The sequence below is a fragment of the Pieris napi genome, chromosome 1, assembly GCF_905475465.1.
Source record: "Pieris napi chromosome 1, ilPieNapi1.2, whole genome shotgun sequence".
Classification (NCBI taxonomy): Eukaryota; Metazoa; Arthropoda; class Insecta; order Lepidoptera; family Pieridae; genus Pieris; species Pieris napi.
The window spans coordinates 14302574-14319889 of NC_062234.1; the positions used below are offsets into that span (position 1 = coordinate 14302574).

Genomic DNA, 17316 nt, shown 5'->3' on the forward strand with positions numbered 1-17316 from the left:
TGTTTTAAAACTTCTTGTATGACGTATTACGCCGGATACATCTGGTTTAATTATTATAACATCAAATGGTTACTCTTATTAAAGTTTATTAAGAGAAACGAATCAATACCACTAATTATTAAAGTAAGTATTATTTTTTAATGAAAGAAAAAAGAAAAAATACACTGCGAACTTTATCACAACCGTGGAAACTGTCAATCAAAACGTCAAGTTTGGCGGTCTGTGTTTGCATTCTTCCTTCGGCATGTGATATGTCGCGACAAATGTCAAAATCGTCTGTCACATTCGCGCTTGTTTTATTTTTAATGCGCTTTGATTTAGCCGATAGAAAGTAGCGGAGATATCTACACAACAAAAGTATATTTTACATTAAAAAACCATGTTCAACTGGGTGATTTATTTTGCAAGACTATCAACGTCTCAACGAAATGGTTAAATTTTGATCACTAAAAAAATGTTTATTTTTCCGTTTACGACCGTCGTTACTTAGAGGTCTTGAAAAAACTAGAATTTGTTAATCTAAATCATTTAAATAAGAACCTAGACTAGACCCTAGCTTCACATAAAGAATGATGCTGTAACATTACTCATCTGACTAGGCAATCTGATCATCCGCATCTAGTTGATCACTGAGATTCAGTCTGGACAGCTGATTTCCGTTCACGTGAAATCGCAATTCGATACAGTGATATTTTTTAATTTCATTAGCAAACTCCGCAGCTTTGCCAAACGTATTTTTTAATACAGTGAATATCAATTTTCGAAAGAAAATCATAAATTGTAAAAATTAAATTTAAATCACTTTTCATTTTTACACCTTTTACCGTTTTAGGTAAAACACATTTCTCTACACTTTCTAAAATAATGAATACTTGTAATATTGAAGTGTTTATAACATTGTATGTTTAAGTAACGGCTAATAGGCTATATACATTACCCACTAAGTATATGAATTAGCCATGTAAGAAAGCTAATAATCATATAATTATACAGAGATTTCTACATTTTAAATAAAGGTTTTAAGAACAGCGATAAAATTGTTAAATCCTCGCTCGAACTGTAAGGAAAGTCTACTTCTCTTTTCATTGACTGATTATGGTAATCCCTCGCTCCATACATTTCTAGTTTTTCATAAATTCTAAATTCACAAGAGGGTTTGCTTTGCCTCGCAACGGAATTAGATAACTTTGTTCAGTAAATCGTTCAGAGAACAGTCATGTACTGCGGGTTGAGACAAATGTATAAATACGATTCCTTCAATGAATTTGGCTTGAATCGCCGGCGTCGCGCTCCATCGACCATCACGCAACTTTGATACGCAATCTGAATCGAAATCCGATATATCGCAAAATGCGACGATATTTTAGTCCGTCCGTCATTCGGACAGTTCACAGAAACGGCAAGATTAATTGTATTTCGGTTGAGTCATCAAAATAATTAGAATGACGCTATTTTCGTTTGTGATGCTAATTTGACAGACGTCGCGGGAGATTCGTGCCTTTTTGTTTGCCGGCTCATACTTTGATTGCATCTTTGTTTTTTGTTCCGATCTAACACGCGACGAAACAGATGTCGCCTACGCGGAGGTCGACTATCTGATCCGATTATAATCATTCATCGCGATCGATCGATTGCGATTGAATTAATGAACGATTATGAGACCTGTTAAGAATATTTAATACTTCAATGATTACTAAAAGATAAAATTTTGCGTTGTAGACAGGTGGCGAGAGGCGTATGGTATGTTATAGTTGGTGGACTCATTTTCCGCACTTAGATACATAATTGGTCCGTTGTGCGTTAAGTCCTGGCTAGTTTAACCAGCCTAGCTCCTTCCAGAAGCACAGAAGTCTCCTGGGCACTTCACAGGCTTCACGGACCGACCCCACTGTTCCGAGGATTTCTGCACGTTGATTAGCCACAGCCTCGCATTCCAGGACAACGTGGATGACTGATTCCTCTGCGCTGACACAGTCTCTGCACAAGGGGCTGTCTGTCGTGGCGAGAGGCGTTTCATTAAGACATTTATTTTGGCATGGCCAGGCAGAGAAAAAAAAAGAATCGTCATATTTAGTATGTTAGTCTTACTATAATCAAATACTATTTTAAACCCTGTTGCGCATTTCTCTCATACAAAAAGGGATATCCAACTGATATTGGCGGACTAAATTTGTACACAATTTTACGAGAGAAGTTTGCAATTATCAAATAATAGTAAGAGACGTTAGTTCTCCAAACAAAAAAGCTGTAGACAAAACCCGAGCGAACATTAATTAAGCCGCTGGCAGTGATCCAATGATATGACACGAACGTTATTGCGATGAACAAGATTTAAGGAATCATAACTGGTTTGGTGGAAATATTTGATAGTCGCTTCTGAGAACACTTAATATGTGTGTTAACTTCGGCCGCAATAATAATTTGATTAATGTCATTTGCGCTGAACAAATGTGGTGTCTATGATCAAAGCGATGTGTAAATCAAGGCGAAACAATAAAATGTACATCGAGTAACAATGCTAATTCCGTGATGTAGTTATCGTAAATTTAGTTCACTTAGATCTGAATGGTTCATTGTGGTTGTCAAGTGAAAATTATTGCTTGATATTAAGATGAATGAACGAATGAATGAACGAATGAATCCTTATGAAATTACTGCTTTAAGATGTAAGGGTACACAAGTATAATCAAGTAATGAATTCTTCTAGACGATCGGTTGGGAGACTAAGTTATTGGTTATAAACAATGCAAAAGTTTGCCTGTTCCCACAATTCAACCAAGAACGCGTTCGTATGGATAGGTGTGTTTTGAAGGTGTAAAGTTGTGTTTATGGATTGTTTATAAAATTTATAAGTAGGTCTCTGAAGAAGTTTTATTCCACACAGACGGGATCGTTATATAAAAACATTTGACCAAAAACATAACATGACGTACACGAATGGATTGTTTTAAATTTGAAAATAAATATTGATTTATATAATCACGAAATATCTTAACAATGATCACGGATTGGAGTCACGCCAAACACATTTGTGGCCAATAATAAATAGCCTTCATTTTATTAAAATTAGAATTAATTATTTGATGAATTTTTCAAACGGTAAACGTTTAATTTATTTTTTTAATACATCATGAGACGTATTTAGACATTCTTTTAATTTGGTATTAAAACAGAAAATATCTAATGTCAATAGATAGAGCAGAGGGAGTGGTATATTTTTAATTTCCACGTTTATGTTTTCAATATCATATCAGAACAAAAAGAGAGCCGGGATCTTCGAGCTTTGACGAAAAAGAAGAATTCTTATTAATACCTACTCCATAGAGAGAGCAGAGAGTAGTGTAGGCCTAGTGGCTTCTTCTTCTCAACCCTCAGGTCGTAGGTTCGATCCCCGACTGTGCACCAATGGACCTTTTATGTGCGCATTTAATACTCGCTCGTACGATTAACACATAAAACTACTGGTTTTATTAATATCCGCTCCATATGACGCAATTATTTTTCCCTAATGTTAAAGAAAACCAATCTTATATTTTATACTAATATTTGAGTTTGCAGCTGAAAAGCTTATAGGGACGAGCTAAAAGCTTCAAAAACTGTATTTTAGACTATAAATAGGTTAGTTTATTTCATTGAAATTTACGATTACACATCGATTTTGCTACTTGGTTATAAAACACACCCACATAAAATATACAATAATGTTTAAAACAAACACGTCAAATTGTTTTGAATTACGTGTTTATAATGAAAATTATCTCGAAATAGAAATATATAATACTAGTTTTAAGATCAGTTAATTTTTGTTCTATGACCAAACCACTACGAGTTGGACTCCCGGTAAAACGAAAATCCTTAGCGGATAGCGGGATTTCAAACAAATTCCCGAACACATAGGTAAAATGTTTATATTGCATTGTAAAAGTAATATTACTTATATTAAGTTCAAGTATTACTTAGAGCAATTTAAAGAACATAGCGAATCGTAATTCTATGCCAACAAAGTTGTGAGCATCAATTATAATTAATAACGATAACCTTCGACAATTGTAACACGTCTTCCGCGAGACAAAGAGATTTTCATTGTCATTCCCATGCGTCTTCCGGTTAGATAAGTCATGGAAATATATTTTCCGTTTTCATTAATTAATTATAAGTATGGATTAATGGGTAACATTCGGGAAAATACAGTTTCCAGTTCTTCCATAAAAATACTTTCTAATTTCATTAAAATCCACTAGAGGAGGACCTAAAAGCCAGCAAGTAGCACAGAACCGGGAGCGCTGGAAGATTCTCATTTCGGAGGCCAAAACTTTTTTGGGTCGCAAAGCCAACGGTGTAAGTCAATATATTTTTTTTAATATACTGAATATTTGGCAAAAGCCTCAATCACCATACATCGTTAAAATCAATACTTACGAAGCTGTTATATGAACGTGAAAGAAATACTGAATTAAGTCGAGTTTCATAGAATCGAGAACAGATCGATCGTGATGGCTGTGCAATTTGCCCGCTACTTCGCAACTCGGTTCGGGGAAGCCATTCTGGGCGTCACGCGGCGCCTGCACACCACAGCATAGGGCCGTCTTGTCTGCTATTTTTCACTCATGCTATTTTCTGGCATTTTTGTTCCGAAAACCTATGTATTTTGTCTATGTGTTGTTTAATTTAAAAACAAACAACATATGCGGATATTGTATATTTATCAAATATTTATAATATATATTAAGTATTAAAAACAAAGGCCTCCCGCTACTCCTTCACATAACTAAATAAATAGCAGTGACTGTGAATTATCACTGCGAAATCACAGGTGAAATGCATGAGAAATGAAACGAACGAAATGTTTCATTTCCATCTCTGATTGCTATGTAATTTATTGGTTATTTCAAAGTAATTGTACACTCAGCACTAAATATTTCCAATACTTGCCATGTTCGCGTGCTCTCTGCTATTTGCCATTATGTATATTGTCGCAACGGATTTCGTGTTTATTTAATAAAGTAGATACTCAATACAGATTCGCTTATGCGTAATTTTAGTATAAAGATATTCTTCTCTCTTCAATAAATCATTTGAATAGGGATTTAAAGGAAGACGTTTAAGGTATTGTGCCAGAAATACTCTATTGTTCTAACTAATAAAGTAGCTTTCACAAATTAACAATAACAAACATGATTCATTGTAATTTCTATAATAATTATTTGAGCGAGTTAGAATAATTGTTAATTTCATATTTACTTACTATCTAGTACACAGACTAGTACTAGTACACTTCAGTGACTACTATGTATATGTAAAGGACCAAGGGGAAGAAGAGAGCGCGAAAAAAAGGTGTATAGAAGAAATAGAAGGAAATAAAATGGAAATGGAAAAAGAAAGCTATGGAGAGATATTTGAAAAATCTGGACGAGCCCTTTACCCGTGAAGGGGTTCCGATCGATGGTACTGTAGGAAATTAGGATAATAAGAAAAAAAATTATAAAACAGCTTTTATTATATCTATCTATAGACATATATTCCGAGAACTTTTCGAGTTGAGAGCGTTAGGAAAAACTGTCAACTTTGAACGAATCATAACATTTTATGGCTTCGTCCGACTCAACCGGATTTTCCGGTGAAGTAAACATCTCACCAGTGAACTATACGTAGTGATATAATCTTCATAATTAAATGGCGAAGAAATTAATTCAACACACTTTAATTTAAATAATAAACATTTATTAACTATTTCACTGATAGTACGCTTTTTAAAAAGAACGGGGCAAACGGGCAGGAGGCTAACCTTGTATTAAGGGATGTGACACGGACACTGTCATTGCCAGAGGGCTCGCAAGTATTTTTATGTGCGAGTGTGCCGGCTTTTTAGAATTGGTAGACTCTTTTCTTGAAAACCCCTAAGTCGAATTGATTCGGTAATACGTCAGTGAGCAGGTGGCTCCACATAGTGGTGGTGCGTTACAAAAACTGATTTAAAATCCGCTCTGTTGTGAAACGACGGACGTCGAGGTGATACGGGTGGAATTTCGTATTCTGCCTTGACGTCCGATGATGAAACCCAGCTGCAGGTATTAGTCCGAATAACTCCTCTAGTATGCTGTTAAATGCTGTAGGAAATACAGAGAGAGCCCCAAATAACTACAGAACGCCAAGAGATCAAGCCGCTCGGAAAGGGATCTGTCGGCGACGTTTATAATTGTTAAATAATTTTTATTCAAAAAATGCGGCTTTGCCATATTTATAACTTTTGCAGACATTTATAAATTAGCAGTCAATAAAAATCTAAGTGAAATCAACAATGTTGCCAGTTTCCTTGCCTCGTTAGAGCCGTGTTGACATTTACAAAATGACCCTTTGTTGTACGTGCTCTTAATAACAGGACCATTTATAGCTGCAACACAGCATTTGATTTGACAATTATTTAATGTTTAAGGTATTTTAAAATAGGAGACTAGGACCGTAGATTTGGGAATGCCGTTGTGTTTATAAATATCCTAAAATCATTTTTATTTTTGCATCCTAGTTAGCGTATTTTTTAACTACGAAACAAGTGTTATTATATAATAAGTATTGCTTAAATGATAAAAGTACAAATTGAAGTTATATAATCAAAGAATGTTGCGATTTCCTAGTAATTTCAATTATGTATATCTAAGGAATTTTATCACTTAAGTTATCTTTGAGGTACAATGGTAGGTAGCTTTAAATGTACTGATTAATCTTGTTTAATTAGTTGGCACACCTAAAAGATACTATCGATAAAGTTAACCATAACAAAAATAGCTAAATTTAATAATCATATGTCTATCGAAACTAAGTTTAATTAAAATTCTTTTATAATACTTATGATCCTTTCCTTTTCATTAAATTGCTTAAATATCTTCACTGTATAAACGTTCAATGTACCATTATTCAGGTAGATACAAAACATTTAGCCGCAAAAAAACCTATTTCAAAACAATTAACATAAAGCCGACTGGCGTCACTGCGATTACAAAGGACTTATCACTTTTTTGTTTGCCTTACAGAAATCCAGCCCATAGTTTGTAAGCTATATGGGTCGGTTTTAAGTGGGCTGTCGCAAGGAGCAATTCTGGGCACGTATTTGTTTTCTAGATAACAAATTGGTCATCACAGACCTCCGATGAAGCTGTCGACTTCACGCTACCATTTTAACTAATAAATTATAGAACATTATCGACATTCCATTATACTATAGCGCTCTGTGCAGTATTTTTGATTGGGGCTATATCAAACTACTGTAAAGCCGAAGATTGTATGGTAGTTTATTCGTTTACGCGCTAATCTCAGAAACTATTGGTTAAATTACGGTTTTGATACAACAATAGGGTAATCGAATTGATTTAAATTAAACTGCGGGTTACAGTTAGTTTGAAATTAAGTAATGAATATTTATCACAAATGTCCCTAGCAGAGCTTTAAAAAATTATGAGAGAAGAATCGACTACCACAGCATTTAATGGTGATTCTTTTGAGGTTTGACGATTGAGGTGGCGAAGTCGATAAACAGATGTCGGGCGACAAAGTAACCCGAACGTGCTCCTAGCGTAAACAAGTAGTGACGCGGGGGGCCCGCGCAAAGCCTAGTGCAATTTGTGATCCCACTATAATTTGCAACAACATTAAAACATGCCAAACACAAAACAATGATAAATGGGGAATTGTTGCATTAATAGGATTCTGTTTCAGATATGGCAAAACAATATCGACTCTCGTGAACCTATCTTCTATAGTCACGTTAATCTTCTAATTAAACGAAAAGTAGGAAAATAAACGTTATCGGTGATAATAAACAAGGGCTATATACAATGAATGTACATAAGTTTAAAAAAATGATTCAGGAACTTAAACGATTTATGAATAGAATTTCTCTTCCTTGAAGTGAATGTGACAAAAAAGAAATGTCACACTTAAAAATCAAATAAGAACAGATATTTCATTGTAACTCGTATCGAATTTACGACGAATATGATTTATGTGGTTTTTTGATGATGGACGGTCCAACAATGCCCTCATACAAATTGGTGAAAGAATCGTCGAGCAAGTTTTAGTATTATAATGCGGTCACACTGACGCTCTTTATACAAATTTTTATTACTCAGCCTTCTCGGAAATTAGAGAGATTTATTAAAACAATTGTTATTTATGCGTACATATATTGTCTATACATAAGTGATTATATACTATACAGACTATACCGTGCGTTATCAAGTAAAACATAAATTCCAAAAGATGGTTTTTTTTTTAAATGCATATCCAGAGCATGGAGAGAGCCAAGGAAAGTCGGCATTTGGACATCTGCAATATATAGTCTTTTTTATAGCAAACGGGTAGGAGGCTCACCTGATGTTAAGTGATAGACATTCACAAGTTGGCGGAACTTTTAAAAATTGGTATTCTCTTTTCTTGAAGGGCCCTAAGTCGAATTGATTCGGAAATACATCAGCTGATTCCACATAGTGGTGGTGCGCCGCATAAACTGCCTTAAATAACGCTCAGTTGTGGAACGACGGACGTCAAAGAGATAGGGATGGTATTTTGTATTCTGCCTACGTCCGATGATAAAAAGGTATAAATACCTACCATAATGTTTAAAAATACTAAAGATTTTTTATGTACCAATGACAAGCTAATATTTACAAGTCTTTATCTACTATAATGATTAACATTGTTAAACTCTTGGTATTTTTGTGCCAAAAATCGTGTCAACTTTCAAACATCAATTAAGTTCCAAAGCGGAGTCGAATTCGATTCCTAAATATAATCGATTAAACACGCACATTGGAACAATGCTTTGGATTGCCAATTTTATTTCATTCAATTATAAATGGTCAATATGAAAATAAAATGTTAAAAAGCTCACATTCTGAATCCTACACGTATAACTTGTTTTATAGATATTATTTTTAAAGTATTTTAGTTTTAAACTAAAAAAATTGATTACACAGACATACGGAACAACTTTCTTGAATAGTTTATACAAATATTTTATACGAATAATTTTGTCGTCGGAGCTATAAAGTAACTTATGTCCAACTTAAGTAAATAGCATTGGTAGCTAAGAATATTAGTAGTCTTTCTTATTTTTATTAACAATTTTTGTTTTATATTTACACTAATTATCATTATAAAACAAAAGATTTGATGTTAATTAAACCAATGGTTTAATTAACATCAAATTATTTTATTTAAACAATTATTTTTACATGAAATGATAGCTATGCTAATTAAAATGCTTAAGAAAGTGCCTGAAGATGACAATAGATCGGGTGTAACTCACACGATTTAAGTAATAACTACGATTATAAAACTAAGAAAACACTTGGCTCATACAACACAGCTAATCAGAAGATAAAGCTTCAAGTTAAAAACCATTTTAATAGCAATATTTTTAAAACTCGTTGTTAGAAAACTTTTCTACGAAAACGCCATGTAATTCACATCTCGTCTTCCTGATTTATAATTTTATTTCGTTTAAATAATTCGCGGAATTAATTTGGCGAGTTGATGTATGTACCACCCACGGTTTGCCACAAATTCTCTCGTGAGAAATTAATAGTGAAAATAATCGATTAATATTTATTTGTAAATGTTTTTTAACGGTCAGTATTTTTAGAATTCTTTGTCGGAAGTTCCTACTTATCACGATGTCTCATTCAATTTGTATTAACGTGAGAAGGACAGCAAAGATGTATTTTTGTTTATCTACATAGCTGTTATGCTTTTTCAATAGGTAGTTTAAACTCTAGAAATAACTGATAGATGTAATCATGATTTTTCTTAACGTAAAACATTTATCAACTGTATTTCATTTGTCTCTCTCTAGCAAAAAGTGCACAGTTCTGTGACGAAAAGAGATACATGAATGCCGAAATCTAAATAGTGTTTTGATTGAATGTGGTGAGATCTGTTTCTCCTTTTAACAAACATCATTACTAAGTATAAGCGAAAATCAAATGGTGCTTACTATTGGATCAATTAATCACAATTTAACGATCGTGCTTCAACCATATTAACTTTTATTAATGAACATCAAAATATGCAAATCCCTGAGTGTAAAAGATCGTAAAACCCGCCTACGGGTATGAATTAGTCAAACAATAAACATTAGCATTATAATACTTAATATTCGGCCATTCATTAAGAGGGCTAATCACGAAAACATATTAAAAATTAAACGATCGTGTGAGGCCGACAGTGCCATTGATATTAGAATTTGGAATGGAACTGTCTCACCACGCCCAAATCGTGAATATTTAATAGTTTCATTTGTGTATTAAAGCGTCATGTGACGTTATCGTGGACTTAACAATAGCTTGGTGGAAAATACATCGCAAGGGCACTGAGCAGTGTTGGCTTAGTGGTTTCAGCGTGCGACTCTCATTCCTGAGGTTCGATCCCCGGCTGTGAAACAATGGTCTTTCTTTTTATGAGCGCATTTAATGTACGCTCGAACGCTGAAGCAAAACATCGTGACAAAACTGCGTCTGGCACATGAGACTGTTCACCTCTGAAGTCGGAAGTCTGAGGCCCAGACCTAAAAAGGTTGTAGCGCCAATGATTTATTTATTATTTTTATATGGACACTGGTTTGTATTGCCCAAAAATGCCCTATAAGCGTCTATAAGAGTAATCGAATATGTGTAATTGATATTAATGTAAATAACAACTAAATTATCTTTATTTATGGGTTCTTTATAATATATATAGACTTCTATTTACTCTCCCTAATGATAAAAATAATGGTTAATTAAAAATTAGGACTAATAAAACCTCGAAACACAAAAGAATTGTGTACATTATCGTTATATCACGGAAGATCAAAGAGACAAATTGCTAATAAAATGATTTTATTGAGTGCAGAAACAAAGAAACTTAGAGACGTCATAAAATTATTAATAGAGTTATGACGAATTCTTATAAAAATGGAAGTATTAGAAATGTAAGCGGATGGCATCACACAATACAAATTAAACGTATCAAATTAACAGAAGAAAAATTAGTTTTTATTGTCGATAGGAGGTTATCACGACTAGATATCAGTTGTGAATAATGTGTGTTTGACTTGGTTTTTCATTATGATTTGATTAATTTATTTAATAAATGGTTGGATGCCAAGTCTTACATAAAATATAAACACAGCAGAGATAGTTTTTATACTATTATTAACATTGGTGAAAAAGAAGGAGAAGAGAGCGCTACAAGAAAAGGTATATAGAAGAAATAGAAGCGGTAGCAAGAAGCGAATGGAGAAAGCCATAGACAGAGTCAGCTGGAAAAAGCTGGAGGTAGCCATTACCCGTGAAGGGGTTCCGATCGAAGGTACTAAAAGTAGCTAGGGCATAGGATATATAGCATAACAAGAAAAAAAATGTATTAAGTGTAAAAAGTCTAAGCTGTATATTATTATTTTTGTATCATGATTGCAAAAAAACGGGCTTTTATTGTTATATATTAACATCGGTAATGGAAGAAGTTATTGGGTGTAATTTGTAAACCAAATTCAAGTGAAAAATGCGACGAATTAGCTGTCTGTATTTAAAACATTAATCGCTCTATTCTAAAAACTAAAATATAATTAAGAGCATTATGAAACAGGCGGCAGCCAATTTAGCACAATCTGATGCAAGCTTATCAGTAGATTTAATTTGATTAATTTGAGTTTTATTTATTTAAGAATTAGGCAGCTGCGTTCCGTCTTTTGATCCCGTCACGGTGCGCACGCGATGATATAACGTTAAAAATATTTTGATACAAGAAAAACATAACTTATTTAAACGTAAAAAAGAAATCAGTTGAATTGATATACTTTTAGTTGTGTTAATACCTATATTTATAATGATTTAATTACGTTGAGGAGGTTTTGAAACATAAGCTCATTTAACAATTTCTTGATGCTGAAAATTGAGAGTGCCCAACGCGCCATTCTAAAGATATGCTATAGGAAACCATCTCTCTCTTCTCTCACTCAACTTCAGAATTGTATAATGAAACAAAACTTTTAACGGTTAGACTATGTGTAATAGCAATATGCAGACTTTTTTGGAAATAAACACCAAGCACCACATCATACACAACCTACATATAAGCTACCAAAAAAACCTATAAAAGGAAGCCCTTTCTTTCTTGAAATCAAAAGTTTCACTAAAGACTCGAAACTGCTGAAACAATTGTTCAATTAATGTAAGTGTTATGTAGAAATTATTGTCATGTACCGTTAACTTATCAAAAGGAAGCGACTAGCTACCCACGGGAAGGGAATCCTATTGTTTTTAACTAAATATCCTTTTTATTATGTATAATGAAGTAGTAGACCTCTAGTGTACTACTATTAATACAATGAAAGTGTGAATAATTCATTAAAACAATATCAAGGGCAAAGTGACAATCCCGGGACGTCAGCGATCATCAATCTTCCCCCTTGTAATCGCACCGCATCATCAATCCAGTTATTTCGAGTCTCCGTGACACTTTCAACTTCAATAACGTAAACGGAATGCTGAACAAATTAAAAACCTACTATTTGAGTACACAACCGAAATACTTATTCAAATTAAGCATCATAGTAGCTACGTGTGTGTAATAATAAAAGCCCGTTTTATTTCTAATCTTGACAAAAGTATAATTTACAGATTAGCTTTTTTCTTTTTATCCTAATATGCTAGCTTCCTTCAGTACTCTTTTTCCAGCTATCTCTGACAATAGCTTCCTTTCTCCATTCGCTTCCTGCTACCGCTTCTATTTCTTCTACCATTTCTTGGGGCGCCCTCTTCGACTTTCTGGTTCTTTCCACATAGTTGTCTTCAAAGTCCACCTTTTATCTGTGCATCTTGCTATATGCTCTCTAGATTTTCCCCTTAGTGGGTTATTTCGTTTTTCAACACATTTAAGGCCTATTAAATGGCAGCATATTTTAAAAGATATGACGGAAATAGACTGGAAAGATGAGTGGTATCTACTCCTGTCCGAAAATTTAATTTAAAATCAATTCCTATCGAAAATAGGTAACAAAAGTAGGCACCGTCCAATCAATCAAAAAGAAACTAGACATGAACAAATGAGTACTCCACGAAAATCGAATTAACTATGAGCCAGTTTAAGACACCAATTAAAAATACAACAAAGGCTCAACTCAATGAGATGAAATTTGATCATAATCTGATTTTCTCGGATTTTGAGCCTTAAAGCCGTAAAAGGCCGTGGCTCCGAAGGCTGTTGGCACAACATCTTACCGATTAAACAGATAATTAATCACGGGAAATGAATCCGAATGAGATGTTATTAGTTACACTATACTTGCTATTAACAAGTGAAACAATGGATGTACAGGGTGATTGTTTTGGTAAGTTCATGACGTTTGAAAAAAGCTAAAACACAAAATAACTTTATTCATATAGGTAATTCACTTATGTGAACAGAAAGGATACTCATAAAAAATACATGGTATTCCAACAAAAAAAAAGCTTAGCTTAATCAAAAGCTTAATAAATTATTAGAAACACTTTACGTGTAGCATTAAAATAATTTAGAATTGTAATAATTATTAGTTTCTTGTCCATTAATACTAAGATCATACTATTTTTCTCAAGTAAAGTAACAGTTTATAAAGAGAGGTAAAACACACGAGGTGTGTTCTCAAGCGAATCCTTCAAAAATAATATCTCATACCCTTTGAACCATCCTGTATATGGAGACAGGAGCGATCAATCAGATTTAACGAGTCGGACAACATGGTATAAACCAGCCGTTATCACTAGTTTATTATCCTTGATTATTTTAATCTGTGATATCTGAGATTGTTACAAGCGTTTATTTAAAGATAAAAAAATTACTTTGACAATAATAAGCTTTAATGACATTTAATTATTAAAAACAAATCCTGCAACTTTTAACGTATTGCTTTTTCGTTACCTCAAAACAAATATCCCTAAAATTAGTTAATAACTAAGCTAGGAGCTTAAAGCTCGATATGAAATTTACACATGATTTTTGTCGTTGATTCGAAATCGGTCTAGGACCTCTGATTTGTTTGATGGTTAATTTAAAAGCAAAGATCTTCGGTCGTAATCCATCTCATAATCGACCTCAAAGATTAAAATTATAGCCGTATTTTTTACGAAGACGAAGACAGAGTATGGATACGTCGCGGGGCGTGGTGGGTTAAGTTTCATTACTCACGAAGTAATAAATGATAAAACATTATTAATACGAGATCAGAACGTCTGCCCGGATCGAGATTAATTAATTCTAATAATTAAACGTTGATGCGCGCTATTTTTATTTTTATTTTTATTAGCAATAATAATCTGTAATATATAAGAATTATTATACTACTTGAAGAATTTGGATAGTAGATAGCTGAAGCATTTTGTAATGAAACTTTTTTCTACAATGTTCACAAAAGAGTGTGAAATTTCATGAATTAAAATCAATAATACAATTATTATGGCTAATAAGTAATATTATGTTGACTTAAGTTTCTACAATACTAGTGAATAGCTAACACTAAGGTAATGTTCACTGACAGTCTTATATTCACTACACTAGGTTCATTCACTCAAAAGGTTTCGTCCTAATACAGTGTTAAGAAAAACTTATGATAAAATAACGTAATCCTACACACAGTACAGTATTACGAAGTAACCTCACAACAGGTATAACACATGTTAAACCCTAAACTGATTAACCGATATAAGGCAAAATTGAAAAATAACAATTCGCTGTTATCGCGTTTTGCGTAATAACGACCAGAAGTTTATTGGCAACGAAGTGATAAATTGAATAACAATTTATTCCGAACGAGACCCGTTTTGATCAACAACTGAGATATATTCAAGAACACTATTACAATCGACATACCACTTGTTATCCTTTAATTGTTATTTATTTGTAATTAATTAAAGTTGGACTGACGCGAAAGCGCCTAAATAACTCTGCTACCATCGTTTTGTTTAATAATTTAATTGGTGCTAATCAAATTTAAGTTACCATAGTTAAAGTCAAAGGAAATTTTTATATTCTTATTAATGTAATAAAGCTTTTGAATTAAGTAAAAGCTGTTTAATGTAAAGCTGTTAAATGCGGTGTTATTCTGATTAAATTTTGATAATATTACATAAATAGTTAACTACTAATTAATTATAATTAAAACAGAGCAGTGGTGGAATGGTGGCTTCGGCGCGCGATTCTTATCCCTAAGCTCGTAGGTTCGATCCCCGGCTAAAACAAACACACAAATGGCCTTTCTAAGTGCACATTTAACATTCACTCGAACGGTGAAGGAAAACATCGCGAGGATACCGGCTTGCCTCAGACCCAAAGAGACGTGTGTCAAGCACAGCAAGCTGATCACGTATTCTATTAGATTAACAATGATCATGAATCATATACCTACATAATTCTGAGACCCAGTCCTAAAAAAAGGTTGTACTGGTTTATTATTAATTTTATTAAATTAAATTTTAACAAACAACAATTCAGACTCCTACAGTTTGTTAAACACTTTTCATTTAACATCTGTACCAGAACATCGTAACGTGGGAAGAATCAAACAATGATACCTAACAAGACGAAATATAAATGTTAAATTTCTCAATATCAATAAATGTGAGAGCGAGACGGACGACCTGCGCGAAATGAGAGAACGAAACATCGATAGTTATCAATCACGCGCCCGCGCTCCATCATCGCCTGAAGAGATCTTTCGCTTAATTATTTCTATTATGATATCTTTGGAAACATTAATACTACTATGCGATTTCTCACACTCATATGTTATCATTATATGCCATATCTTTTATATTGCAATTAATTTCTAGAAAATTCTACTCATTATAATCTTCTAGTGATTATAATTATTATAAAAACACATTTGACTTAATTAAACTGACGAAATTAAATAAAAAATAAACAAAGTTTTAAAATAACTTACAGATTTGCACAGTTCTTTAAATGAAATGACTAACTCTGAGTATGCTTATAAAGTCCCGAATTACATATTTTTTTTACACGTATAGGGGGAAACGAGCCCCAAAGGAGGACACCCAAAAGGGGCAGTCAAGGGTACCACTTCTAGTGGGTGCGTTGCCGCCCGGAGTATACTCTTTCTCTTGACAATTGGAGATCGTATCTCTCAGGGAAGACCCCCACCGAAAGTTGATTTCACAGTTCATTCGTTCGCAAAAGGTCTCTTGTGAAGTGGACCTTGGAAAGCCAAACATCAAGGTGATGCTGACAATATCCCTTTTTTTATTAAACGGAGGCAAAGGGGCACGGGGCTCATCTGATGTTAAGAGATACCGCCGCCCATGGACTCTCTCAATGCCAGTGCGTTGCCGGCCTTTCGAATATGAGTTAATAAAAAGTATTTTTGCAATGAAGGCTATTTTGAAATTTTCATTTCTATAGGTAAGTCTATTAAATATCCATAGACAGCATTGATACTAGATTTCTCGCAGCTAATTATGGCGAGACAGACAGTCAATCACTCACGATCTTATCACCGATCTTTACAATATAAAACAGTTTATACAGATCTACCAATATATTTAAAACCTCCATTAATATCAGCGAATACAAAGAAATGGCTCTTCTTAAACTGGTTCGACGTGAGTACTTAGGGATGATATATTACACGGAATATCAATCGTTGAAAATTAATCAATAAACGTCTTTAATCAGATAAGCCTCATAAAGAGAGCAATTATCAATAAAATATTAATTTTTGAGTATTCATAGTATTCTTAAAGTTTCGTATATGTAATGTTTTGGAGCTTTTAAAATGTATTTATTCAAAAAAGTAACGGTGTCACTACTAAAGAATAATTTCACATAAAGTCAAATGAGTTTTAGCTAAAATAGTATGATACGCGTCAATTAATATTTATGAAACACAAAATAAAATCTCATAAAATTTAATCGGGTTATATAATAAATAATGTTTAAAATACCTCTTTTTTGCATGAAGGAGAACAGGTCATCTAAGAACTCCTTCCTCTGCGGATCGTCACTGATCTCATAAAGCTGTAACAAAGGAGAGTACTATTAAGAATTAAATGATAATTATTGGTTCATGGTACTGAAGATTTTGTCATATTTTTTAATAGGCAAGGTTTTACCCAAAAGAGGTCCATACTGCAGAACACAAAATAGCAATAACGTAAAACAGTATAATAACAAAACTAACTCCCATTTGATATGTCATTTTTAATATGTAATTAAAGTGGCTTTATTATTATTAATAATATAACTTCTAGTTCATCCATCTCTTCTATATTACCCTATTATGAACAAAAG

At 33.4% G+C, this 17316-nt stretch overlaps 1 protein-coding gene across 5 annotated transcripts in view; it reads right to left on the minus strand.

Annotated features, from left to right (window-relative positions):
* The window catches only part of LOC125052234 (protein dead ringer), a 110855-nt gene that overhangs the window by 17836 nt on the left and 75703 nt on the right, over window positions 1-17316 (minus strand). For all 5 annotated transcript variants that reach the window (XM_047652944.1, XM_047652962.1, XM_047652933.1 and 2 more), the window contains exon 4: window positions 16971-17043. In XM_047652944.1, coding sequence (XP_047508900.1) covers window positions 16971-17043 — 73 coding nt within the window. The remainder of the gene's footprint in view (window positions 1-16970; window positions 17044-17316) is intronic.